Below are 25,000 nucleotides of genomic sequence, written 5' to 3'. Positions count from 1 at the left end.
TGGGGTGAAGAGCAACCAGAAGCCGTTCAAGAACTGCCCATGTATCCCGAAAAATGCACTGTTTGGTGTGGTTTGTACGCTGGTGGAATCATTGGACCGTATTTTTTCAAAGATGCTGTTGGACGCAACGTTACGGTGAATGGCGATCGCTATCGTTCGATGCTAACAAACTTTTTGTTGCCAAAAATGGAAGAACTGAACTTGGTTGACATGTGGTTTCAACAAGATGGCGCTACATGCCACACAGCTCGCGATTCCATGGCCATTTTGAGGGAAAACTTCGGACAACAATTCATCTCAAGAAATGGACCCGTAAGTTGGCCACCAAGATCATGCGATTTAACGCCTTTAGACTATTTTTTGTGGGGCTACGTCAAGTCTAAAGTCTACAGAAATAAGCCAGCAACTATTCCAGCTTTGGAAGACAACATTTCCGAAGAAATTCGGGCTATTCCGGCCGAAATGCTCGAAAAAGTTTCCCAAAATTGGACTTTCCGAATGGACCACCTAAGACGCAGCCGCGGTCAACATTTAAATGAAATTATCTTCAAAAAGTAAATGTCATGAACCAATCTAACGTTTCAAATAAAGAACCGATGAGATTTTGCAAATTTTATGCGTTTTTTTTTAAAAAAAAGTTATCAAGCTCTTAAAAAATCACCCTTTATAACCCTATATCTACCTCGCTTAGTTTTAGGTGATACGTACAACCGTTAAGCGAACAAAACTATAATAATATGTGTGGTTGCAGGAGTGTAACAAGATGCATATATGTATGTATGTCTAACGATATACGATGCAGAGACTGTGACATCCTTTACGTATTATTTATTTCAGATGATAAGATATTTGTGAAAATTTTGTAACATCATACGTATTTATGTATGTACTATTCCTTAAGTGATTTACGACGTCTATAAAAATGTGGATTGGCAATTTAACTATTTCATTATATTGTTATTATGATTAATGATATCCTTGGCATCAAGGAGCGACCGGAGCCACGGGTTAATGCCAGATGTAATACAGTTTTCATATTATTTTTGTATTATTATTTACATTTATCTTTTTGTATTGAAAATTGCTTTTATTATTATTTTTATTTAGTTAACTATTAATTTTATAGTGTATAAATTTAAGCTGGTCTAGAGTGATATTTTCTTCTACAACGTCAAGAAATTTTTGCTACAATCCTTTTGAAAAGCAGCAACATTTCAAACTTTCTTCTTTCAAGAGGATTTGTTGCAACAAGAAATATTTAAATTTTCATAATTTATCTGGGAAGAGCCGCTCGTCGAGTCGTCATTACTAAGACCCTTTTAAACAAATGCTATAAACATCCCTATTCCATATAGTGTTATACTTTTTTAAATTACAAAAGTATAATAAATCAAGAGGTAATATCGATGTGAAGTTAGAAAGATAACATTTCGTACTCAAAAATATTTTTAGACAGTTTTGTGATTTTTACCGAGTGGTATTGTGTGCACTGAAAGATGTTCACCAGCAAAGAGAAAATACGCCATATTTTAAATTTTTCTTCGAACAAGGCAAACACACAAGCCAATCGGCTGTCGAAAATATCGATAAAATAATGGAAATCGTCAAGTTAGGTCGATGGATAATGGTGATGAAAAGTGGCTCCCTTACGACAAAGTCAATGGAAATGGTCGTGATCTAGTTTCGGTGAGTCGGCCAAATCAGGATTGACGGTCTGGAAGGGTTTACTGTGTGTATAATGGGATTGCCAGGGAATCATCTACTATGAGCTCCCTTCTAACAGCACGAGCTCTCGTTCTGCAATGTAAGCGCTGGAAGGGAGATAATGGAAAGATCGAAAATGGAACGTTTGCGAGATTATAATTCGACACATCTCTTTATATATATACATATGTCAATTAACTCTGTATACCATAGGTAACAAAAATACACATGCATACACCAAGTACATATTTGTCTTTAAATTTACATGCACGAATAGGTCAATTTAAATGAATGATTTGGTTTACTTACTTTGAACTAAATTTTCATCCAATAGAACTATTTCACCTTGCTGGTCAGTGGGGTCCACCATTCGATTGCGTTCAGAACCCTTTAAGTCGAATTTATTTTTGATATCACAATCGTAAAAAAGGTTCTCCATAACGAGCAAAGATTTCTCCACAAATGAACTAAAAAAAAATATTAGACCAAATATGACTACACAAATAAAGTAGACTTTGACGACGAATAATAGCTTTATTTCCGTAAAAGCCTCGGACGGAGGTTTAGACGAACATTAAAATATTATTTAGATTTTATATTTTAGTTTACGTACTCTTTTTTTTTTACGACAACTTTAAACACTCCAAAAATTTTAGCCAGCAATGTGGGCTGATTTTGCTGTTGACATTTGCTGATATACTCAAAATAATTAGGAGCGAAATTTTCAAAAATATTAATATCTCCTTTAGTCATTTCCTTCAACACAAAGCGGTCATCTGAAATAATAAAATTATTATATATATAATAATTTAATTTTAGAAATTATTTGAAATGAATTTTCATTTGGCATTTTCTTCAAAATTACGGACCACTGCAGTATATTTCAGGCTGATGTCTTTGCTATTGCAAAAGCAGTGGAGCTGGCCTGCAGGTATTTCCAAAGTCAACATCTACGTAGACAGCCAAGCAGCAATCAACACAGTAACCTTGTATTGCATTTCGTCAGAAGTGTCTTGGAAAGCAAGGTAGCTGTTGAAAGTGTTGTCAGAAGTAAGCAACTTTACTTTTACTGGGTACCAGGGCAATGAAATAGTGAACGAGATGGCCAATAGATGGGGCTGACAAATCGAGAAAACTGCAGGAAATACCTAGAACAGGGCACCAGGGAAACAATGGAGCATCTATTGTGCACTTGTCCCGCATTGGCAAGACTACGCTGTAAGCATCTGGATGCCCCACAGTATGATACATTGGAGGAAGTATCAACAGTGAGGCCGTAGAATCTATTAAAATTCGCGTCAAGCGCACGCATCCTAACGATGACTACTCCTCCAGGACTTAGGAGGAACGGACCAACGCATTAGTAGAATATGGATGTAAAATTTCTGACTTACCTAATGTTTTACAGAATCTTGAACCAGATTTACCACCTCTTGCTTCCCATTGTACACTGCTGCATAATGAACGAGCCAAACAATTACGGCATTTCTCGATTTCTGTCTGAAAAACATTTCGATTTAGTTTGGTTGCATCTGCTTGTGTAGCGTTATATATATCGCTGGGTTTATGCACCAATTCCATCTCAGGGCCACTGCGGCTTTGGCAAACTTTTAACTCCTCACGTTTTTTCTTCTGCTCAAGATCTTTATATAATGATTTTTCAGTAATTGGAGGTCTTAACGTTTTTACTCGCATTGAATCGAACTCTTTCGCAAAGTAAATTTTACATGTAAATTGTTTGCCGTTATCATGGAATGTTAATTCTACGTGTGAAGTATTCGTTTTTGATTTGCTCTTTTCTTCTTCTGTGGTATTGGTACTATTTGGAACATCTTGTGTGTCGCTTTCATCTTCTTCTTGTGAACTATAAGAATAAAATAACAACAGAGCTTTGTCAAATTATATGTTTTTTGTAAAAAAAAAAATTTATTTTACCCACTTGTCTTGTAATTTCTGTTTCAAACTAGGACTATTTTCACTATCCATAGTTGGCGGATGACCTAGTCCAGTACCGCTACTGTTTTCAGAGTAACTACTGTTTGCCAAATTGACAATTGATTTTTGATAGTCACTTGACGTCAGACTATATGCGATTAGCGAACTCAAGTCCTGATCATGTACCAGAATCGGAAATGCTCCCAATGGTAATGTATAATGTTCTTGTGACGAAAAAGGTGATTGAAGCAAATTTGCTGGTCCAGCAGAAGGCAAAAGCTGAGTCAGTATTTTTTTAATAGATTTTTTATCGGTATTCGCCGAAATCGTAAGGAGTTGCTCCACTGTTGATCTCTCGCCAGCGCTATCATCTATTTGTGAATATGTATCATCACGTAGCAAGCGAGGCCTTTCTGACATTATGGGTGAAGAATCCAAATAATCGGAATGTAGATCTTCGGTACAAACGGTAACAGAATCCGGATGCATCTGAGTTGGTTGTTTGGTTACCGCCTTTTGTGCCAACGCAATATCGTGTACCCTTGGCCCCCATAAATCAATACTCTCCGCCAGTACGCGTTTAGACATAAGTAACGCATCATTTATATCATGTATACTGGCTTTTGGTTCAGTGAGTAAAGCTTGTACAATTTCGATATGTTGTTTGAAAATAAAATGATCTTTGTTCAACGCTGTCTTTAAATTAAGCACTATCGCCAAAGTATCATCCTCGGTGGCAAGATCAGCAATGCGCTCATGAATGCGAGTATACACTTCATGTCCCTTCATAGAAAATGTTTTGATTTCTTCCACATATTTGAAATGATCAAACTGTGGTGGTTTTAAATCTAATATCAGTGAAGGTAATCCAATATCCCAAACTTCAATTGGCGTATACTGAAATTTAGCCCCTACGCCTCGATAGGTGAAATAGTGTACATAATCACGATGGAGAGAATGCTGACATTGATTATATTCTATGCAGCTTGGGCTTATTGAAGGGGAATTTCTGCTGATAATAGTTCGCCTTTTATAGGAGTGTCCATGAAAACGAAGCTCCAAATACTTTGCGAAAGAAAGGCATTTTGAATTGTCGGACAGCGGTACACTCGGGGTCATCTCATTGCAAATTGTACACCAAGCAGTAAAAAAAATACGATTAGGATCGGTTTTTATATTATCCTCGCTGAGAAAGACTTGTACACATCCCATGGAATGTACATATCTGTAGATGGTAATTGGATAAAATACAACTTGTCAAAATGTTTCTATCTCATACCAATATACTCACCGGCGTACATGCCCCAACATTGGCAAATTGCAAAGTTTGCATATCGAATTTAACCGACAACAATAACGTTGCAGGAATTGTCCAAGCATAATATCGTGTTGCCCATAAAATTTCATGTCTAACAAAGTGGGTGGGGCGCAAAAAGAGGAAGCAGACTTCGGATTGAAATAAAAACTGCAAAATAGTACCGGCAGCCTTTGATGGTTTTCTAAATCAAGTGCATCTTTAAAAACCAGTTCCTCATCCACCTTCTGTGAAACTTCATTCATTTTTCTAAACGCTATGGATTTTAATATTGTTCGTTAAACAATTATCAAAAAAATATTTGTTCATAATTACAATTTTTTTTCTTTGGATAACGACCACCATATGATCGAAATTCTGCCAGTAAATTTTGTATATCACGATTATCACATGGTGTTGTGAGCTTTAGTTTTAAAAAAGGATGTGGAGATTTTAACATAGTTTCATTCGCCATAATTTTAATATGTTCCAAACTTTCATTACGGTCTAAATGCAGGCTATTCCTATTTGACATTAATTTTGAGTAAAAAAGCTCAGTTGGAAATAGTTTGCGCAGAGCACATTTTCGACCTTGTTCGGTTTCCAAATACGGTAATGGAAAACTAAGAAATGGGCTGACCGAGAGTAAAGTTGAACTGAGTGCAGTGCGAAAGCGATTATCGTAACGTGATTCAACTGCTAATTTCACAACAGGTCGATCTTCTGATATTTTGTTTGTGTCAACCTCCACGGAACGGAGTGGATCAGTAAAGTCAGCAACATTCTCTGACACTGAGATGATTTCTTTGCGTTGTGGCTGTACTTTCTCCTCTTTTCGTTCCACCACAAATTTTCCAGTGGATACCGCCGACGTTAATTTCTGTTCTTTATCACCAGGAGATAAATCATCTGGACTTGGTTCTTTCGAGTTGAAAATGGGTGGTTTTGGTGTAAGCGGATCAGCAAACTCATCTAAGAGAAACGACATTTCCAATCGCCAGTTATAACTGAAGTAGTAAGTAATATTATTTTTAACGTCGATTTAGAAGAATAATTAATAATAAATTGTGCTCACCGCGCATACACTAAAAACGATGCAACTTTTTTGACCTTTGACAGCTCCTTATTACAGCCTCCACGTAATAAGCATGTGAAGCCACGAGGATTGTTCAATTTTTCAAAAAACATTAAGGTTTTATTAATGCCACTACCATCACTGAAATTTCGAATATAGAAAGCATCACACATTCCGAGCTGTGGCCGGGCTATATTGGACTCTATGGAAACCACAATGTCACATTGTAGTGTGCGGGATATTCGTTCCATTACAGAAAGCTTCACATCTAAAACCAAAGTAATACCTTGTGAGCGTAGCATATCTTGAGCTATGCCCGCAACATTTTTATGCACCAATACCACATTTGGTTTGAAACTCATAATGCGATCGCAAACACGTCGTAAATACTCTTTTTCTTGTAACAATACTGTTGCTATACTAACAAATTTTCCTTCAATACGTTCGTACACAATTGGACATTGTAAAAGGAGTATACGTGGATGTTCAACTCGTGTAGCCATATCTTTGTGAGCAATGTTTTTTGAAAAAACAACCCCACCTACTATTGTACACTCTTGTCGTTTGCCACCTGGTATTTTCTTTATATTTACATAATTGCGTACGTCCATTAACTCATTGGTGCAATATTCTGGTTTGAAATGATTGGCTGCTCGACAACATAACGACATGAGTACTTTAGACCAACGCATATCTAAATGGAATGTGCGTAGCATCTGAGTCAGCAGCTGCTCTTCGTAGTCGCAGTAAGATTCCAAAAGTTTAGTTGTAGTTGTAGTGGAACACAATGAAGATTCAAATTCCATGTCCCTCATGGAATGGAAACTCAATGAGACATCTATTGTTTTTGGCGGTTGTGGTTCACCACTGTTATCAATCTGTGGAGTGGTGACCACAGAAACATTGGTCGACTTCTTAAAATATGCATTGTTATAATTATGTCTGTAAATAAAAAGCAATGCGGTTAAAAAGTAAAAATGCAGCCTTATTCAAATTACCTATTCGGCTCTATAAACTTGTAATGCAGATTTTCATCGAAATCCATCAGTTCGGAATCTGGGACTATAGGTTGTAAAAAGCCAGCAGCTAACATTGCATTTAATATTGCTATAGCTTGTATCTTATTTGAAGATTTTTCATGTAAAATCATATACTCGATTAGACATGTGCCGCTGTTTTGTGTTGTCAACTGACGTTGCATTTCTTCGTGCAGTGTTATTAAAGAATTTGATTGCTGAAGTATGTTCTTTCGATCATCAATAGACAAGCAATTACCCATATGAGTGGCAAAACGCTCTTCTTGATATCCAACAGATATCTTCCGAGTTGAAATTGCACGTGTAGATAAAGCCTCAATGTTATTAATATCATTTTGTTCTTCTAGTTTTTGAGTTAAATCTTGTTGTAACGCTTGTAAATCTGCATGCAAATCCACTGCTATGTCTGGAGATTTTAAGTAGCTAAGTACAATTTTTGAGCAATAATTGCAAACCTTGAGGTCCCCTAAAATATACATATAATAAAATTGCGTCATTGTAATATGTTTAAATATCATATATACATATGTATTTACAAACCAGCACACTTAATTATTTTTCCAGGCACAACTTGATTGCAGCATCTGGAACAGAATATTTGTCCACAAAGACGGCAATGATGTTTTCTCCTAAAGGTGGAGAACTTTTGGGTACAATCATAACATTCCTTTGCCTTTGAATCAGGCATCCAAAAACGATGTAATTCAGTGTCTTTATAATTTTGTAGATCCTAATAATAAACATATTAAAAACTGTAAAAAGCTTTTATATTTCTTAAATATTACACTGTTTTTTGTGGCCATTAAGTTACTCATCCGTTTTAGTACATTGACCATGGTGCGGCCCTCACTGCTTTCGTTTCGTAATCCCAAAACTTGTTCTTCAGTTTCGTTTTTAGATTCATCTATTGTTTTGTTTTTAATGGTTGAACTACACTTGTCTATGTTTTTATTCAAATTATTAGTTTTATTTGGTGAATTCGTATTAATTGATAAGGTATTTATACTGGAATTCGAATTTTGGTGAGAAATACTTGCGTTGCCGGTAGCATCTATATTTTCGTCAGCATAAAGACACGGTTTCGAAACTTGAACGGGCGAGACGCCGTCGGCACCACTATTTGCTACTTCATTAACAGTGTTATAACTTTGATTATATACGTTTTGTATTTTGTTGACAAAGCGACCCAATATAGATTCGGTCTCTTCATCTTCAAAATCCCGCGCAAATTCGGTAAGCTTTGTAGGTGAGTGGAGATGCTGATTCATTTTACAGGCAATAATTTTCAAATTTTATTATGGTAAAATTGATTTTTTAATGATTTATATTGAAGAGAGGTTCAATTGATCCCCAAGAGAAGATTCGGGTGCCAATGTGCTCAGGGCCAAATCACACCATTTTTGTTCCTATTATAAATTTCAAAAATATAAATTGGAATATACATACTTTTAATTAAGAATGGATACATTTACCTGTTCGCTAAGTGTTAAATGTGAGTCTCCACCATCAGCTTCTGGATCTGGCAGTTTATCTGCCGGGACAAGGATCTGATCAAAAGGTAAAAGCTCCTCGCGCCACTTATTATCCACAATATCCAATAAACGACCTTCGGCTAGTGGCTGAAATTGTGGCCGAAACAGTACTCATAATAGAATTTTTCTCGATTCTCTAAATTTGTGCTGTACATGGCCTTAAATCTACACGCACATACTATTTTTACTTAAAAAGTAAATATGTCTTTTTATTCCAGCTACATAGGTGGTTTGTTCAATTTTATTAAATTACTTAATGTTAGCTCTAGAAAGAGCTGTAGCTAAATTGTTTTAATAAATGAATCATGCCGTGTAGTTAGCAGATTATAATGTTTATACATAATTACAAATACATTTATAAGTATGTGTATGGGGAGATTTCGTACTATTTTGCAAAAACATTCTTAATTTTAAAACTATGTATATATTTAAGGAAATTGTTTGAATATTTGATATTAAACACCTCAGAACATACCTGACTGTCCATTACTGGATTTCAATAATATTTTTATTGGATTTCACTTTTCACAACCGAAATAAGGTCACAAATTGTCAAATATTATGTTAAAATAAATGTAAAGGAGAACCCTAATAATAATGCACAATTTATTGCATTTTTACTCCATCAAATTGTTTAAAAATTACAAATTTTTGTATGATACTTTATAGAGTTACATTAAACAACTTTATATACATATGGTAGAAATATTTTCTTATTGCGTTAAATCGAAGAACGAAGAACGAAGAAGATAATTCCAATCAGCTGTTTTTAAAGTTACCAGACTCATAATCTAAAAAACGTTTTATAACAATATGACGACTGTTACTTCCAAAGTGTTTTATGTGAACTTAATGCGTACATCGAGCTCTTCTTTTATTTTCGCTATTTTCGTAATAAAATTAACTTCAAAGAGTTATAAATATTAATATTTATGGTCCTCAAATTTATATATGATTCCTAATATATTTGTATGGTTTGAAATCAAAGTAAAGTACTACTTTAGTTTCAGCTTAATTTAATTGTGGTCACATTGTTCAATCATATGGCATTCGTTTTAGTAATGTCAAAAATTTGTACAATTTAGAGGATTATTTTGTCTCATTCTTTTATTTGTGCTGCTTGTAAAACCTATTGCAATAAAAGTAAACTAAAAATATAATTAATTATAAAATATATATTAATTAAAATTTAGTCGAAATTGTAAAGGTAAGTGCAAAATTAAAAAATATTTTAAAATCGATATTTATTTACAAGCAAAGATAAAATTGCGTAACATCACATTCTAGCAAATTTTTACTACGATTAAGGACTGAACCGGCTGATTTAGCACAAGAAATCATTTAAAGTTAGGTACTGTTTTAATCAAACGAACTGAAATATATAATTGCTACCCTGACAAAATTCTTATGATTCTTGGCGTTTAAAAAGAGAATTAGTGCACCCACAATTAGTGATAACATATTGAAGAACAATGCTGGCACTTATCAGGGGGACGGGTTCCGTTGCTCCAGTTATGAAGCGTGCAGCTTTATTTTATACGGACACTAGAAAAATCGGAAAAATTGTTAATAATAATCAAATTGTCTACGGTGTCCCAAACAAGATATTATATCGTAACAAAGTGATGGCCGCACCTCATATTATACAGCAGCAAGAGCACAAATTCAGTGAAGGCAAAGAATACAATGGGTTTAAATGTATTAGAGTGGAATCTGTACCAGATTTTGGTATAATGTCCTATACATTTCGTCATGTTAGATGTGGTACAGAACTGTGGTACTTGGATCGCAAGGATTCAAACAATGTATTTTCTATAAATTTTCGAACAACACCATTCGATTCAACTGGTTTACCACATATCCTTGAACATAGTGTATTATGTGGTTCGAAAAAATACCCAGTGCGGGATCCATTTTTTAAAATGCTAAATCGATCAGTCGCTACCTTCATGAACGCTATGACGGGTCCGGACTATACAATGTATCCTTTCTCCACCATGAATGAAATTGACTTTAGAAATTTGCAAAGAATTTATTTGGATGCAGTATTCAGGTGAGCTGTTGTGGATTACATACTTTAAAAATTTGATAACCGGCTTGCTCTAATTTTTAGACCGAATTTGGCGTATTTGGACTTCCTGCAGGAAGGTTGGCGATTAGAGCATTCGAATGTGCATGACAAGTCTTCTGAATACGTATTAAAAGGAGTAGTTTATAATGAGATGAAAGGTGCTTTCTCAGAAAATAGTTCAGTATTCTCCCAAAATCTACTTAATAATCTACTACCAGACCATACATACGGTTTTGTATCGGGAGGTAATCCACTGGAAATACCGAAATTATCACATAAAAATTTGGTAGATTTCCATTCGAAATATTATCATCCAAGCAACGCTCGTATTTACACTTACGGCAATTTCAATTTACTTAAAACCCTTGAATATGTCAGCAGTGAATATTTAAGTGATTGCAATGGTATAGATAACTCTTATAGCCGAATACCAAGCCAAACTCGTTGGGATAAGCCACGTAATGTACACATATCCAGTCGTTTTGATAATATGGGTGCACCATTCGAGAGACAAAATCAAATAGCTATAGCTTTGCTAATGTCAGACGTAACTGACAATCAAGAGACTTTTGTGCTGCATGTGCTTTCAGAATTGTTAATACGAGGACCGAATTCATCTTTCTATAAAAGTCTTATTGAACCTAACTTCTCTGGCGGTTATAATCAGGCAACTGGCTACGATCCACAAATAAAAGACACTTTTTTCTGCGTTGGATTACAAGATTTACGTGTTGAAGATTTCGGACGCGTACAGGAAATCTTTGACAAAACCATAAAAAAAGTAATTGCTGAAGGATTTGATCGTGGCCACGTAGAAAGTGTTCTTCATAATATTGAGCTACTACTGAAACACCAAAGTCCACAATTTGGTATGGGCTTGCTATTTAACTCCACACCATTGTGGAATCATGATGGCGACGTTGTTTCCAGCTTACGGGTAACGAATATGATTGCCAATTTCCGCCATAATTTGGGTAAAGATCCGAAATATTTGCAACATAAAGTGGAACAATACTTTGCAACCAATACACATCGTCTAACATTAACTATGTCCCCAGACGACCATTATGAAGATAATTTTAGAACTGCTGAACTAGATCTTTTAAAACAAAAAATCATGTCACTTGATGATATAAAACGCGAAGAAATTTATAAAAATGGTATTAAATTGGAACAAGCCCAAAAGACCCCACCTAATTTAGATTTATTGCCATGTCTAAACTTGACCGACGTTCAAGAAATGCCAAAAATGCCAGCTAGTAATGTTGTGCGTATTGGTAACGTACCAACTCAGGTATGTCATGTTCATACCAATGATGTTTCATATTTAAAATTGCATTTTAACGGTAACAACCTAAATCATGACGAAGTTATGCTATTACCCCTTTTCTGCAATGTCATAAACGACATGGGGACCAGCAATTATGATTTTAGAGAATTTGATAAGCTGGTTTTATCAAAAACTGCTGGTATTGATTTTAAATTGCATTTCGCAGAAAATATTTACGATAGCAAATCATACTATTTGGGTGTTTATATGACAACACATGCGTTGGACAAGAATGCAAGCGACATGTTTTTATTGTGCACAGAATTACTAACGAAATTTAAATTAGAGGACATTGATCGTTTAAGTATGCTAATTGATAACTATGTGTCCAATATCTCGGTAGGAATCGCTAGCTCAGGCCATTTATATGCAATGCAGAGCTGTGCGGGCTTGGTAACAAGTGCTGCGAAATTAAAATCTCTTCTTTCAGGTGTAGAACACATTGAATTTATGAAAAATTATGTAAAAGAAAACAAAATTGAAGATATTAGAGAAAAGCTTTATATTTTGGGCCAAAAACTTTTATTAAAAAACAATATGCGTTGTGCTTTGAATACTTCTGAAGAATTCTATTCAAACCTCATTAAGTACTATGAACAATTTCTGAATAGTATGCCAATTGGTTCAGAAGTAAATAAAAACTGTGATCACATTATCAATCTGCTCGAGCCTAGTCAACAGCATTTTGTTATGAACATCCCAGTCAACTATTGTGCCAAGGCATTCTTCACCGTGCCATATACTCATCGTGATCACCCCACACTACGTGTGCTAGCCAAATTAATTTCCGCTAAATATTTGTTGCCAGTAGTGCGAGAACAAAATGGAGCATACGGTGCGGGTGCGAAAATCGGATCAGATGGCATTTTTTGTTTTTTCAGCTACCGGGATCCAAATTCAACTAAAACATTAAAAGCATTTAATGATACTTACCAATGGTTGGAGCAAAACAATTTAGAGTTAACCGAGCAAGCTTTATTCGAGGCGAAATTAGGTGTACTGCAGCAATTGGATGCACCTATTGCCCCGGGAAATGTTGGTATTGATTTCTTTTTATATGGCGTTTCCCAAGAGATGTTTGCTAAATACCGAGCTCGCATTCTCTCCACATCCGTAGATGAGCTGAAAGCTGTCGTTACGCGTTATTTTAAATATGAACCCGCACATTTCGGTAATTGTCTGCTTGGACCTGAAAATAAGAATTTGGAGGAGGAGACGAACTTGAAGTGGAAAGTTATTTCTTAAAGAAACATTAATAATTAACTATATCAACTTTTGAATTAATGTGCGTATGTGTAAATTAATTCACGACATAAGTAATTGTATTAAATTATAATAAGTGTCTCCTTATTTTTGTAACCTCCTTTTTGATGCCACTATATATTTAGTCATTTGAATAATATGTTTGATTTTAAGTTTGGTTTAGACGATGTGTGTATGTGAATGATAATAAAATATATACAATTTTATTTTAACGGCAGAAGAATTTGAAAATAAAATTATTTCCACAAACTCTTATTAAGGTTTGATAGTTTTTGTATACATATGTACACTAAAGGAGTTAATGAGAAAAATTAAATTAAATTAGAAAACTAGAACATTGAGAATTTTAATTATTTGTCATTTATTATTTAAAACAATTAAATACTGAATTGTTAATAATGATTTTCATGTCTGTTGTTTTAATAAATTTCGTCTTATTGAACTAACTTGCCAATATTGGCATATTGAGCTTTGTTTCGCAATATATGGTAGTTTAACTCTTAGTGATCCTTTGTATTGAAATAGAAATACCGATTGTATTTGTGCCTATTTACCATATTATACTGTTGCAAAACGTTGCTACAGAATATAATTTTAAATTAAATTAATACTCACCGATCCAAACGGATCGGATAAAAGCTGGATAAAATCCGGGTCAATTCCGGACGTCGTGGGAATTCTTACAGAGTATAATAGCTTTGTTCACCTAACTGTTGTTTTTATCATTTAAAACTAATCGAGTTAGATGTAGGGTTATATAAGATTAGGATGAAGAGACGAGTTCAAGTCCGACTGACTGCCTGTCTGTCCGTTGGTCCATCTATGCATGCTGTAAAATCTAATTCGCTCAGGAAAATGGTATTTTGTGTCTCAAAAATTACTTTATACCGCATATATTGGCCAACATTTGGGCTATCTCTATGAAAATTAGAGAGCTGATAACCGTGTATCTTAAAATGGATAAAAACTTAACCTATTCCCCGTATAACAAACATACATATATCATCCGGGTGACTTTACTCCAAATGATTAATGATATTAAGTGAGGTACCTTAATGAATGTCTGGTAACATTTCATTAGTATGTGGCATTTATTAGTTGTATATATAATAGTATTGACATAAATAGATAAAATCGGGTCGATACTACATACATATGAATAATGATTTTCGTTTTTCTAACAAACCTTATGTCGAGTGTGTATACAATTGCTTGAATTCCAATCCTCTGGTACCTTAAGGTATTTCCCTGGCTCTTATTCTTGCAAGTTGTAAGAGTATAAACTGTTCGGTTGAACCCGAACTTAGCCCTTCCTTTCTCTTTTATATATAAGTACGTAAGTGGTCTGATGCTAAAATTAATGAAGTTCGTCAAGGTATGCTTGATACGAACATTTGACTGGAATGTCCATTACTATATTGAAATGAGGGTAATAAGAAAATTTTAACTTCTTGCACCGCTAATAAAATATAATAGAAATATTATAAGGTTAGAAAATTTTGATTTATACCTAATATCAAAAACATTTAAATATTAATCGGCAACATAAATTTAGTATATTTTTTCAGTTAATTATGGCCCTGCCTGAAGGATTTCACTCTTCTCTGGACTATTTTAGAGCTACCGTTGCCTTTCTCTGTGATCATTCTTGGATATATATAACTCCCAATACTCGATTCATAAAAGCCGGATTGTTGGAAAAGATTCCATCAGACTATATAAACTATTTTTTGCAATTAAGAAACTCTGAATTAAATACATTTCCATTTTTGCATGAATGTGAGGACTTTAACCTTGGTATTGATTCTATTGTTTTGCAAACATTTCGCTCAGTACTACGCGGCCTTATACCAAAAGAAGTACACGATACGAAAGATATATCAAATAAACTGGAAGGGTTTCCAAAATGTCGACTTAGGAAGATGAGTGTAAAAAAACAACACGAAATTGTTCAGTTGACTAAAGCTATACAGACTCATTGTAATGATGTACACTTACTAATTGACTTTGGAGCTGGTTTGGGTTACCTTAGTGAGGCGTTGTGCAGCATTAACAAAACCTGGCGGATTCTGGGCATAGAAGCAGATATGTGTCGAGTAATGGGTGCACGTAAACGTCTGCGACAACAGATACCTCAAATGAGTGAACGTGTCACTTATGTTGAGCAATTTATTGAACCGACTGCAGGCAATGCGATTAAATATCATATTTTGAGAAGTGGGTTGACTGGTCTGAATAAATGGGCTATTATAGGCTTACATGCTTGTGCTGATCTATCGGTTACATCTATAAAGTTATTTTTTGAAATGGCAGAAGTTAAACATTTGGTTATCATGCCATGTTGTTATCACAAGCTGAACGAAACTACCAGTGGTCACTTTTTAAATTTTCCGTTGAGTACTGCATTAAAGTCTGCGGTCACTGAAGGGGATATAAATGTGCTGAACTACTTCAACCGTCCTTTTCTGCGCCTAGCTTGCCAAGAGACCAGTTCTCGTTGGCGACATTGTTCAGAGGATGAGCACGTTGCACACGGAGAGCAGATGTTCTGGCGTGCCGTAGCCGATGCCATCATTAACGATGAAACGGAAGTAATCGCAACTATACCGAAAAGCCAACGACCTAACAATGATTGGAGTGAAATGAGAAGTTTTTCAACTTTTCGACAGATGTATAAAGTAAGATCAAAGGCAGCGGATGCACAGTTTTTGGTGGCAGACATGTGGAATAATGAGCACGAAGATAAATTTAAAAAAGTTGTTGAAAAATATGCTGAAGTTGGTCCCAAATTGGCAGAAGCATTGACTTGTTTGCAAACAACAATACAGGTCAGTGACACTATTATATCTGTGCTAACCTTGTAAGATACATATAAATTTAAATTAGATTATTGCCATTCAAACATTCAACAAAGAACTGTAAAAAAAATTCCACTTGTAATTCCTTAGCTTATTTCTAGAGCGAATGCTCAATGCAGATCCTCATACACCACTTTTAAGCCATTGTTGTTTTTGAAAGAATGCAATGCTTAATATGTATACTCTTGTAACCTGTTGCTACGTAGTGTGATAGTTCTGTTCACATAACGGTTGTATATATCACCTTATACTAATATGTATAAATGATCAGGATGACAAGAAAAGTTTAAATCCGGTTAACTGTCTGTCTGACCGTCCGTCTGTCCGTTCGTGCAAGCTGTAGCTTTAGTAAAAATTGAGATATGTTGATGAAACTTGGTATGCGGGTTTTTTACAAAAAAAAAAATTACGACGTCGTAGATGGGCATAATCGAACCATTGCCACGCGCACAAAACCTCATTAGACGAAAACCTATAAGGTGCCATAACTAAATTAAGATATAAAACTGTAATTTGGCACAGGGGATTGCAGTAGCAAGAGGGCAAACAATTTTGAAAAAGTGGGCGTGGCCCCGGCCTCTAATAAGCTTAATGCATATATCTCGTAAGCCACAAAAGCTACAACAACCAAATTTGCTCAACGAAAAAATTCAGGTATAATCCTTCTCTGACAATAGTATGTCCGTAAGGCAAAAATGGGTTTGAACTTCCGGGTGGCTTTTTATTTCATTAAAGTGCGACAAATTGATCTCTGTAGCTCCTACATGGTTTGGTTTTTTAGTACGTGGCATTGGGAAAAAAGATAAAATCGGCTCGATACTACCCCAACTCCCATGAATGATTAAACAGAAAAACATCGCGCAAAATGTTTGTCCTGACTCACCAGGTGCTCGGAGACAACTGACCACCGCTAGTGCATATTTAAAATAAAATCGTTTTTTGTATGAATAAATGTATTTGATGTTAAAATAAAATTTTATTATTATTTCAATTCACCGCTAGTGCATATATAAAATTGCTTGGATTTCGATCTTCTGGTTGACGTTTTACACCTTCAAGTATTTTCCTGGCTTTGATTCTTGCAAGTTGCAAGAGTATTAAATGTTCAGTTGCACTCGAACTTAGCCTTTCCTTTTTTATACATTTGTCTATAGCAATCAACATGAGCCTTTTCTAAGCGACAAATTGTATTGTTTAGAAATGTAGTTTCCCAGAGTGCAATACATCACGAGTACCGAGTTTCAAACATGACCAAACCCAAAAGTTATCTAGTCACTTGAACTTCGTTATATAAAGTTTCCTCTGTACCATAACCTAATTTTTGTTCAAGTTATCTCATGGAAAGACAGTTTTGACAGAGAAAATGTCGTGCCTTAATTCCGCATTAAATATTTCATAATTCATATCTTTACTAGGAATTCATATTAAAACGAATGTATGTATGTATATAGAATCTGCATTCACGTTAGACTTAAGACTAATTAAAAATTAGTTTTTTATTATGCGTCTAAACATACAATTATATTTTTCCAAATATTTGTCTATATATAAATATCTACATGCATGAAAAAATATATAAAAAAACGAATAATTCATTTATATTCTTCCCAGAAACTTTGCGAAAATATTGTTCTTTATGATCGAGTGTGTTACATGAACGAGTACGCAGAGACACAGACAAATTTAAAAATAAAGGTAAAATATCATAAAATTTTAGATGAGAAGTTATCACCCCGTTGCTTTGCCTTAATCGCGGAGAAATTGTAGACTAAAGGCTGTTGAACTTTCACTTTAGTTTTTTTTATATATTAATAGATTATAGAAAATTAAGAATACAATGAAGTTTCAGTAAAGCATGTTAATGTGCAAATCCATATGAATATTCCATTTGCCGGCTTTCCTCTTCCAGACGTATCTTAATAGACACTTAATACAATTAAACTTACTTTTAAAGCTGATTAAATAGGAGCACACAATTACATGTAACAGTATGAACGCTTCTTTATAATACTACTACTATTAATACTCTGACTTAACTAATAATTAATTTCACAAGAAGAGACAAAGTTCATTACCTTAAAGGCATTACGAATACAATATATTTTACAATACACAGTTTAATGAACAAATACATATGTATTTCCATAACATATTCATAGATAAAAATGTGCACACATCTTAATATGTACATAGCATATCATAATATCCTTATAAGATTAAGATGTCAAAGCATTTTTTGGCATTAACCATATATGAAAATAGCTACGCATATACTTGTATTATGCAAGAAATAAATACCACCTATACTAGCATCACGAACTGCTATTAACGATGACGAAATTTCTAAACTTTGGTATAAATTAATTATATAACGCAGGAAATTTTAAATTTGCCTGAGACACGGTTGCGTACATCCGCCTATTCTTATATTGTCAGTTGGTTTTTATAAATATATATATGCTGCTCTGATATATCCCCATTATACTTAAATATTACACATGTATTACCTTTATATTGCATACTTTTGTACATATGTATATGTTTTCATATAAAGTAATAAAAAAGACTAAGTGCATTGGAATTTATAAAAATGTTGGTATTTTTTTATTATTCACAAGGTGAGTTCAAAAACTTACTCAAGGGACTAGAATGGAGTCATGTGTAGAAGTTCTCGAAAGTGAGGAAAATTTTCTGATTGTCATTCACTTGGGAGTGACCATAAACGACTCTTTTACCTATGTAATGCTCAAACAGCTCATGACTTCCGGTTCTAGACCAAATATCCTGTGGGTAGCCAAAGAACATCTGTTCGAAGGTGAGCTAAAGTGAGAAGGTGAAACATCCCCTTCACAGGATTGTGCGCTGGTTTTGGGACCCGCCATGTATAAAACGCCTTTAATGAAAAGGATCAAACAGCCTCGAATAAGAGACCCTCCTTTTGATGACGACCATGGCAAACGCATTAAGGATAACGATTTAAGGGCAAGCACCTGGAATGTCAAGTCCCTTAATTGGGAAGGTGCTCGTTGGATTGAAGGGTGGCATCACCGCTGTCCAAGAAATGCGATGGACGGGACAAGGACTGAGGCGAGTAGGTCCTTATAGCATTTGCTACAGGGGCCATATAAAGAAGCGCAAATTCGGGGTGGGATTCGTGGTGGTAGAGAAACTCCGTCGCCGAATACTGCCACTCACCCCGGTGGATGAACGTCTAGCCATAATCAGCATCAAAGCGAAGTTCTTCAACATATCGCTGATTTTTGATGATCTGCCTTCTATGAGCGTTTGGATGCCACCTATGAAGGTTCGACGTCAAGAAACTGCAATCACAATGGGAACTGTGGGACGGCATTTCAAGCTCCTTACCTATAGTTGCAAACGAAACCATTGGTTTTCGAAAAAGGCAAAAGAAAAGTTGTTAGGAGTGCCGTGTCGCAGTGAAGAGAAAACTTATTGTCTTCCTCGCAACTTAACAATCGACCACAACACGTGCGGGATAGAATAGATATAGAGAGTTGAAGAGGGAAGCGAGACGTATTTGCAGACAAACAAAGATAAAGTCCGAAATGCGTGATACGAAGCCCTTTGACAAGCTGGCCGACAGGGGTAATGTTCGAAAATTTTACGAAAGGATGCGGCGACTAATATGTTTCAACACCGGAGCATACTCTTGTAGAACCCCCAGAGGTGATTTGGTGACTGATGCCCAGAGCATACAAAATTATGGAGGGAACACTTCTCCACACTGCTGAATGGCAGTAAAAGTATAACGCCAGGAGAAGGCAAACCCGATTCCCGAATCGATGGCGATGGAGCAGATGCTCCATTGCCCGACCATGAAGAAGATCGAAAAGCAATTACCTGCATGAAGAATAACAAATAGGCGGGGGCCGATGGATTGCCGGCCGAGCTTTCAATAACAAAAGCTCCGTCAGGATCGGAAAGGACCTCTCCGAGCCGTTTGATAACTAACGAGCTGTCAGACAAGGCGTCTTCCTATCGTGCGACTTCTTCAATCTGCTCTTGGAGAAAATAATTCGAGCTCCAGAACTAAATAGGGTAGGTACTATCTTCGATGACATCGATATCATCGGCTTCAACAATCGCGCCGTTAGTTCTGTTTTCTCCAGAATGGATAAGGAAGCGAAGCAAATGGTTCTGGTAGTGAACGAGGGCAAGACAAAATATCTCCTGTCATCTAACAAACAGTCCTCGCCTTCGCGACTAGACTCCTTCATCACTGTTGACAGTCATAACTTCGAAATCGTAGGTAATTTCGTCTATCTTGGAACCAGTATCAACTCCAACAATAATGTCATCCTCGAAATCCAACGCAGAATAACTATTGCCAAGTGGTGATACTTCGGACTGGGTAGTCGATTGATAAGTAAAAGCCCTCTCTTGACGAAGAAAAACCAAACTCCATAAGTCACTCATTATTCTCGTCCTGCTATATGGTGCAGAGGCATGGACGATGACAACATCTGATTAGTCGACGTTATGAGTTTTCGAGAGAAAGGGTCTGCGGAAGATTTATGGTTCTTTGCGCATTGTCCACGCTGAGCTCCGCATTCGTTGAGCTGTGTGAGCTGTACGACGACATTGACATAGCGAATTAAGCTACGTTGGTAATGTCGTCCGAATGGACGAAAATACTCCAGCTCTGAAAGTATTCGACTCAGTTCCCACCGGTGGAAACAGAAGAAGGAGAGGAAGGCTTCCACTACGTGGGAAAGCCCAAGTGGAGAAGGTCCTGGCTTCGCTTGCAATATCCAATAGGCGCCATATAGCAAAAAGGAAAAACGACTGGTGCGCAGTTGTTAACTCGTCTATAACCGCGTAAGCGGTGTCTACGCCAGTAAAGAAGAAGAAGATACGTACATATCTTAAAAAATTTATATTTGTACTCCATCAAGATTATATGTTCACAGTGTCAATCATAAAGAATTCAACGTTTGCTTGCAAGGGATAAAAAGGTCAGAGGTTTGACGAAATTTTATTAATTTTTCTCTACAGACATGGCTAAATCAACTTAGCTCCTCACGTTGAACATAAATAGCAATTACTATTACATCATATATACAGAGTCATGTACTATATTATTATAATAAAGTAAACGAGGAGAGTTGAATTCTGTCCATCTGTCCGTTCGTCCGTGTAAGCTGTATCTTGAGTGACAATTGAGACATCGTGTTGAGTACATACTTATATATGTTCTTTGCCAAACGCGAGATAAGTACTCGCTATAAATACTACCCTCTGGTAACTTGAAATACTGTAAAAAAAAGGATGAAATGTGATGATTACCATACCCACCTTTCTTAAAAACGTTATATTGAAACATAATTAAAGTGCAGTAACTCGATGTAAAAATTGAATAAAAAGTGTGATACCGCTCTTTTTGGAGAAATCTCATATCTCCCCATCACCATTATTTAAGTTACAATTTATAAATCAAGCACCAATAACTACATCGGAATTTGCACAAATAAGTTACCTGTAAACTAAAATAGTAAAATTTGGGTCCTAACTTTTGAATAACCCTAGACACCGCAAATATCGCAAAGAAATTCAGGGGACAACTTTTCCTGATAATAATGTACTCTCGTGCCAAAAATGCTTAGTTCCTTCTAACTTGATTGCTAATAGTTTACATGACAAACTGATGCGTTTGTTGTAACTATTATCGGTATTGTAAATAAAAGTTGTTATTCTTATATCGAGCCTTTACCGCCATTTTAGCGTAAGCGACAAAAACCAAACTTTACAGGAGAAGGTTTTTTTTAAATACTTTTAACCATTAATGTGGTAGTAATTTAAAATTTCTCATACAGTAATGCTTTTCAGACATTTACATATATAATTGAAAAAAAAATAAAATTAATAAGTATTTATGCTATTTATGGCGCTTACATTATTTTTGCTGTTCCAATCTAAGGTTATTTTGGCGTTTACGATAAAAATATCTATTAAAGTTACTAAGTCTAAGGAACTGTATTTGGTAAATAAATACGTATTTTTGAAGGTTTTTAATGAAATAGTCATAATTATATTATTCCATCATAGTTGTTAAACAAAATATTATGTGCAAATGAAACATATTTATAATAAAAACTCGTAATCAGATGTACTAGGTACTTATATAAAATGAAGTAATTTGTTTTTAATGCTCCTTATCAGAATCATCATCATCCGTTTCAGCTAAAGCATCGCGTATGGTTCCATCATGCCTCATATTTAAATATTCTTGATGGTATCTGCTTGGTATAGGGTGATTTTTTAAGAGCTTGATAACTTTTTTTTAAAAAAAAACGCATAAAATTTGCAAAATCTCATCGGTTCTTTATTTGAAACGTTAGATTGGTTCATGACATTTACTTTTTGAAGATAATTTCATTTAAATGTTGACCGCGGCTGCGTCTTAGGTGGTCCATCCGGAAAGTCCAATTTTGGGCAACTTTTTCGAGCATTTCGGCCGGAATAGCCCGAATTTCTTCGGAAATGTTGTCTTCCAAAGCTGGAATAGTTGCTGGCTTATTTCTGTAGACTTTAGACTTGACGTAGCCCCACAAAAAATAGTCTAAAGGCGTTAAATCGCATGATCTTGGTGGCCAACTTACGGGTCCATTTCTTGAGATGAATTGTTGTCCGAAGTTTTCCCTCAAAATGGCCATAGAATCGCGAGCTGTGTGGCATGTAGCGCCATCTTGTTGAAACCACATGTCAACCAAGTTCAGTTCTTCCATTTTTGGCAACAAAAAGTTTGTTAGCATCGAACGATAGCGATCGCCATTCACCGTAACGTTGCGTCCAACAGCATCTTTGAAAAAATACGGTCCAATGATTCCACCAGCGTACAAACCACACCAAACAGTGCATTTTTCGGGATGCATGGGCAGTTCTTGAACGGCTTCTGGTTGCTCTTCACCCCAAATGCGGCAATTTTGCTTATTTACGTAGCCATTCAACCAGAAATGAGCCTCATCGCTGAACAAAACACGCGCGCGAAACACATTTCGAACCGAACACTGATTTTGGTAATAAAATTCAATGATTTGCAAGCGTTGCTCGTTAGTAAGTCTATTCATGATGAAATGTCAAAGCATACTGAGCATCTTTCTCTTTGACACCATGTCTGAAATCCCACGTGATCTGTCAAATACTAATGCATGAAAATCCTAACCTCAAAAAAATCACCCGTTATTATATTTTTGCTGCATAGCTCTTGTAAATCTTTGTATTTAGCAGCTGAAATTTTGAGCTCTTCAACGTATAAAGATGTGGGTCCTTTTTGGACAGTAGCTCTGTTTGCTCTCGATCTGATGATGGAATCCATATTAATTTCGTAATTGCCACTATCTTCAAAAAAACCGTATTTAAATCTAACAATAGGATTGTTTTTATTAAATTGAACAACCCTTAATAATTTAAAATTAACTTTTAATTTAGCTGGTAATAAAGCATGTGAAAAGGATTTCCAATCCATGAAGTCTTCATACTTTAAAACATTTACAATGTAGCTTTTAGGATTATATATAGCATTAGTAATAATAGTTGGCCACTCAGAAGGAGCCCATACTGTTTTATTACGAACAAAACTTTCAACAGTGCTGTGAATAGAGTCCACAAGGCACTTAAGATAAAAACGCTAGGTGTCGCTTACGATAAGGTTTTAAAAATGTTTGTATTTACGATAATTTTAGCACTTGCTATAACTTTATAACGGTTTCTTTTTGGAGATAAACATCAACAGGGATAGGTCCGTTACGTCTTAAATTACTAGTTTCTATAAAAAACTCATTTTCGAAAAAATTGTCGCTTACGATAATTTGGCGGTATTGGCTCGATATGTTACTATTAAACCAGGAATGGCACCCCTTGGTAATATTTCCTTGTAATGAAAACAAAATATGTAGTTGCTAACATATCATTAATTGTTTATATGTATAATTATGTATATGCTTTATTAAATATTTGTAGTATAAGATAACATACATATATTGTTCGCACAAAGGTATTTATATTTGTATGGTTGTAAAAAGCATGATTATTTTTGCACAAATAGAAATTAAAATAACAATTATAATACTAGTTACTTAAAAATAAACAGTACTTTTATCACAATTAAATTGAATCCGTAAAATGGCTATCATTTTGTCAACGCTGTTCAAAGAAAATGTCAAATATGTATATTTCTATGAAGTATACTATATGGTATGTAGGTACATAGGACATATCGTACACATATACATAGATGTCACTGTAATTAAATAGATGTATGCTCCGTATGTTTATTTTAGATATTTAGATAGATAAATAATTATTGACTAGTTTTTATGTTTTTACAATATTATTTACAATTATGTTACATATGGCTTTTATAATTTTTGCTCTAGAAAAAAAAATTTATACATTTTAGACATATCGTTCGAAGTGTGTCTAAGTTTGTGATTTCGTGACGATTAAAATTTATCCAGCCCTTTTCAAAATTTTAATTTCACTTTTTATGTAAACAAGTGCCAATCTCATAGTGATTTTTAGTGTGCTTAATTATTGCATATAAAATCTGTGGTGGAAAGACAAATATTAATTTAGTAAATGTAAATAATTTAATTTATTAATTTATTTAAACTCATTTCTACACTCGAAATTACATACATATGTATATATGGTGTTTATAAGTAATATTGTTAAGTTCTAAATTTGAATAATTGGAATATTTCTTTACAATATTTTGAAATCAACGTAAGGCAATTTTGCTTTCCAACACAGATATGTATGTATATTCAAATTTAATAAGTGAAGTCTTTATAAATGTTCACATCACTTTATACTCATATTTTTTAATTACAGCGCACTCGCTTGAAATCACATAAATTAAAAGCAGCGTTGTTCAAAATA

The 25,000-nt window shown here is 35.0% G+C and overlaps 4 protein-coding genes across 4 annotated transcripts; 2 read left to right on the top strand and 2 right to left on the bottom strand.

Annotated features, from left to right (window-relative positions):
* Nucleotides 1-2,013: 2,013 nt before the first annotated feature.
* On the bottom strand, nucleotides 2,014-8,313 carry LOC105230700 (putative 1-phosphatidylinositol 3-phosphate 5-kinase; the record flags this gene model as incomplete). Its single annotated transcript, XM_049462126.1, is given in 10 exon segments — nucleotides 2,014-2,171; nucleotides 2,318-2,480; nucleotides 3,099-3,568; nucleotides 3,644-4,864; nucleotides 4,931-5,210; nucleotides 5,270-5,940; nucleotides 6,009-6,950; nucleotides 7,007-7,511; nucleotides 7,586-7,775; nucleotides 7,831-8,313. Coding segments are annotated over 10 exon segments (5,083 nt in total), but the record flags the coding sequence as incomplete, so codon positions are not given.
* Nucleotides 8,312-9,307, bottom strand: LOC105230699 (anaphase-promoting complex subunit 13). Its single transcript, XM_011211655.4, has 3 exons — nucleotides 9,053-9,307; nucleotides 8,518-8,664; nucleotides 8,312-8,451 (listed from the first exon to the last, which is right to left on the bottom strand). Exons 1-3 carry the CDS (start codon nucleotides 9,062-9,064, stop codon nucleotides 8,368-8,370), a joined length of 243 nt encoding a protein of 80 aa, XP_011209957.1. The 5' UTR covers nucleotides 9,065-9,307; the 3' UTR covers nucleotides 8,312-8,367.
* A 321-nt stretch (nucleotides 9,308-9,628) lies between these two features.
* LOC105230701 (presequence protease, mitochondrial) lies at nucleotides 9,629-13,464 on the top strand. The gene is made up of 3 exons (XM_011211658.4): nucleotides 9,629-9,784; nucleotides 9,865-10,630; nucleotides 10,691-13,464. The coding sequence occupies exons 2-3, from the start codon at nucleotides 10,050-10,052 to the stop codon at nucleotides 13,221-13,223; spliced, it is 3,114 nt and encodes a 1,037-aa protein (XP_011209960.2). The 5' UTR covers nucleotides 9,629-9,784; nucleotides 9,865-10,049; the 3' UTR covers nucleotides 13,224-13,464.
* Nucleotides 13,465-15,163: 1,699 nt separating this feature from the next.
* Nucleotides 15,164-16,105, top strand: LOC105230702 (uncharacterized). Its single transcript, XM_019991855.2, has one exon. It carries the CDS (start codon nucleotides 15,164-15,166, stop codon nucleotides 16,103-16,105), a length of 942 nt encoding a protein of 313 aa, XP_019847414.2.
* Nucleotides 16,106-25,000: the final 8,895 nt, after the last annotated feature.

Source organism: Bactrocera dorsalis, unplaced genomic scaffold, assembly GCF_023373825.1.
Source record: "Bactrocera dorsalis isolate Fly_Bdor unplaced genomic scaffold, ASM2337382v1 BdCtg302, whole genome shotgun sequence".
NCBI lineage: Eukaryota > Metazoa > Arthropoda > Insecta > Diptera > Tephritidae > Bactrocera > Bactrocera dorsalis.
This window is presented reverse-complemented; position numbering and strand designations above follow the sequence as displayed.

Excerpts from the sequence above, each read along its gene's own strand:
- LOC105230699 (XM_011211655.4), bottom strand. Across the intron at positions 8,452-8,517 it reads ATTTAACACTTAGCGAACAG|GAACAAAAATGGTGTGATTT; the intron begins GTAAATGTATCC and ends AATTTATAATAG.
- LOC105230701 (XM_011211658.4), top strand. The coding sequence starts at position 10,050 with ATGCTGGCACTTATCAGGGGGACGGGTTCCGTTGCTCCAGTTATGAAG. Across the intron at positions 10,631-10,690 it reads TATTTGGATGCAGTATTCAG|ACCGAATTTGGCGTATTTGG; the intron begins GTGAGCTGTTGT and ends TCTAATTTTTAG.
- LOC105230702 (XM_019991855.2), top strand. The coding sequence starts at position 15,164 with ATGAGTGTAAAAAAACAACACGAAATTGTTCAGTTGACTAAAGCTATA.